Raw genomic sequence first — 1,643 nt, forward strand, 5'->3', positions numbered from 1 at the left:
GGTTTGTGAGAAACAACATCTACGAAGTCATGGTCTTGGCCGTGGACAATGGTGAGAGCATCCTCCCAGCCTTCCCACAAGGGCCACTTTTGGTTCTCAGGTCACATGACACAGCACAGCATGTTCCCTCCACAGGTGGGAACATGTGTCAGGGAGGGCTATTTGCAAACCAGTCCAGATGGTCAAAGGGGTCTTTCAGAGGAGTCTTTTAAAGACTGGTCCTAGGCGGGGCGCGGTGGCTCATGCCCGTAATCCCAGCACTTTGGGAGGCCGAGGTGGGCGGATCACGAGGTCAGGAGATCGAGACCATCCTGGCGAACACGGTGAAACCCCATCTCTACTAAAAAATACAAAAAACTAGCCGGGGGAGGTGGCAGGCGCCTGTAGTCCCAGCTACTCCGGAGGCTGAGGCAGGAGAACGGCGTAAACCCGGGAGGCGGAGCTTGCAGTGAGCTGAGATCCGGCCACTGCACTCCAGTGATAGAGCAAGACTCCGTCTCAAAAAAACAAACAAAAAAAAGATGTGCACTCAGGAAACATAGGAGTGTTCATGGGACAGAGAAGGGGCAGCATGGTTGCTAGTGGGGGCTAAAGCCCCTCAGTATTGGCTCTTTCCTTCTGACATCTCAGCTGTACTGTACTCCTCTCAAAATAGTGGTTCAGGTCCTTCTTCCTCTTCTCTCCTAGGGTTTGGATTTTGAGGCCAAAAACCAGCACACCCTATACGTTGAAGTGGCCAATGAGGCCCCTTTTGTGCTGAAGCTCTCAACTTCAACAGCCACCATAGTGGTCCACGTGGAGGATGTGAATGAGGCACCCGTGTTTGTTCCGCCCTCCAAAGTCGTTGAGGTCCAGGAGGGCATCCCCACTGGGGAGGCTGTGTGTGTCTACACTGCAACAGACCCTGACAAGGAGAATCAAAAGATCAGGTACTCAGGAGCGGGGCTCGGTGAGCAGCATGCACTGGTACAGTTGGCGGGTGGGTGATGATGGCCAGCGTTTGTTCTGATTACCGTAGAGACTGTTAAATAGGAATATCCCTCCTGCATAGGTCCTCTTCTTCCTACCCTCTGTGAGACTGAAGACTGAATAGGGGTTTGGGGGCAGGTATTTCTCACTCTGTCATGTATCCCTCTTGGGACTGCTGCACCTGCTGCTTTAGGACCCCGTTTATGGGCGAGGCGCATTTTCCATATGATCCTGCTTAGGTGCCCAGAGGCCATCAGCCAGTTGGTATGAGGAGGCCCTGAATGACGCGCCTTGGGGCAACTGTCTTCCCTCATGGGGAGGGATAAGGGGGTGAGTGGCAGGGGCTGGGGCGAGCGTGCCTGCGCCCAGGCAGTCTTTTCACGTGTCGCCAGGGTCAGACCACAGGTCTCTCCTTGTGGCACTACACAATTCTACAGAATTCTAAATATTCTGGATGTTACTCGTCTCAACTTTTCCTCTCCAGCTACCGCATCCTGAGAGACCCAGCAGGGTGGCTAGCCATGGACCCAGACAGTGGGCAGGTCACTGTTGCGGGCACCCTAGACCGTGAGGATGAGCGGTTTGTGAGAAACAACATCTACGAAGTCATGGTCTTGGCCGTGGACAATGGTGAGAGCATCCTCCCAGCCTTCCCACAAGGGCCACTTTTGGTT

At 54.1% G+C, this 1,643-nt stretch overlaps 1 protein-coding gene across 1 annotated transcript in view; it reads left to right on the forward strand.

Moving 5' to 3' along the window:
• CDH3 (cadherin 3, type 1, P-cadherin (placental)) overlaps window positions 1–1,643 on the forward strand; it is an 82,997-nt gene that overhangs the window by 65,997 nt on the left and 15,357 nt on the right. Inside the window, exons 8-9 of the mRNA XM_011998007.1 lie at window positions 688–929; window positions 1,454–1,599. Coding sequence (XP_011853397.1) covers window positions 688–929; window positions 1,454–1,599 — 388 coding nt within the window. The remainder of the gene's footprint in view (window positions 1–687; window positions 930–1,453; window positions 1,600–1,643) is intronic.

Source organism: Mandrillus leucophaeus, unplaced genomic scaffold (assembly GCF_000951045.1).
Source record: "Mandrillus leucophaeus isolate KB7577 unplaced genomic scaffold, Mleu.le_1.0 Scaffold551, whole genome shotgun sequence".
NCBI lineage: Eukaryota > Metazoa > Chordata > Mammalia > Primates > Cercopithecidae > Mandrillus > Mandrillus leucophaeus.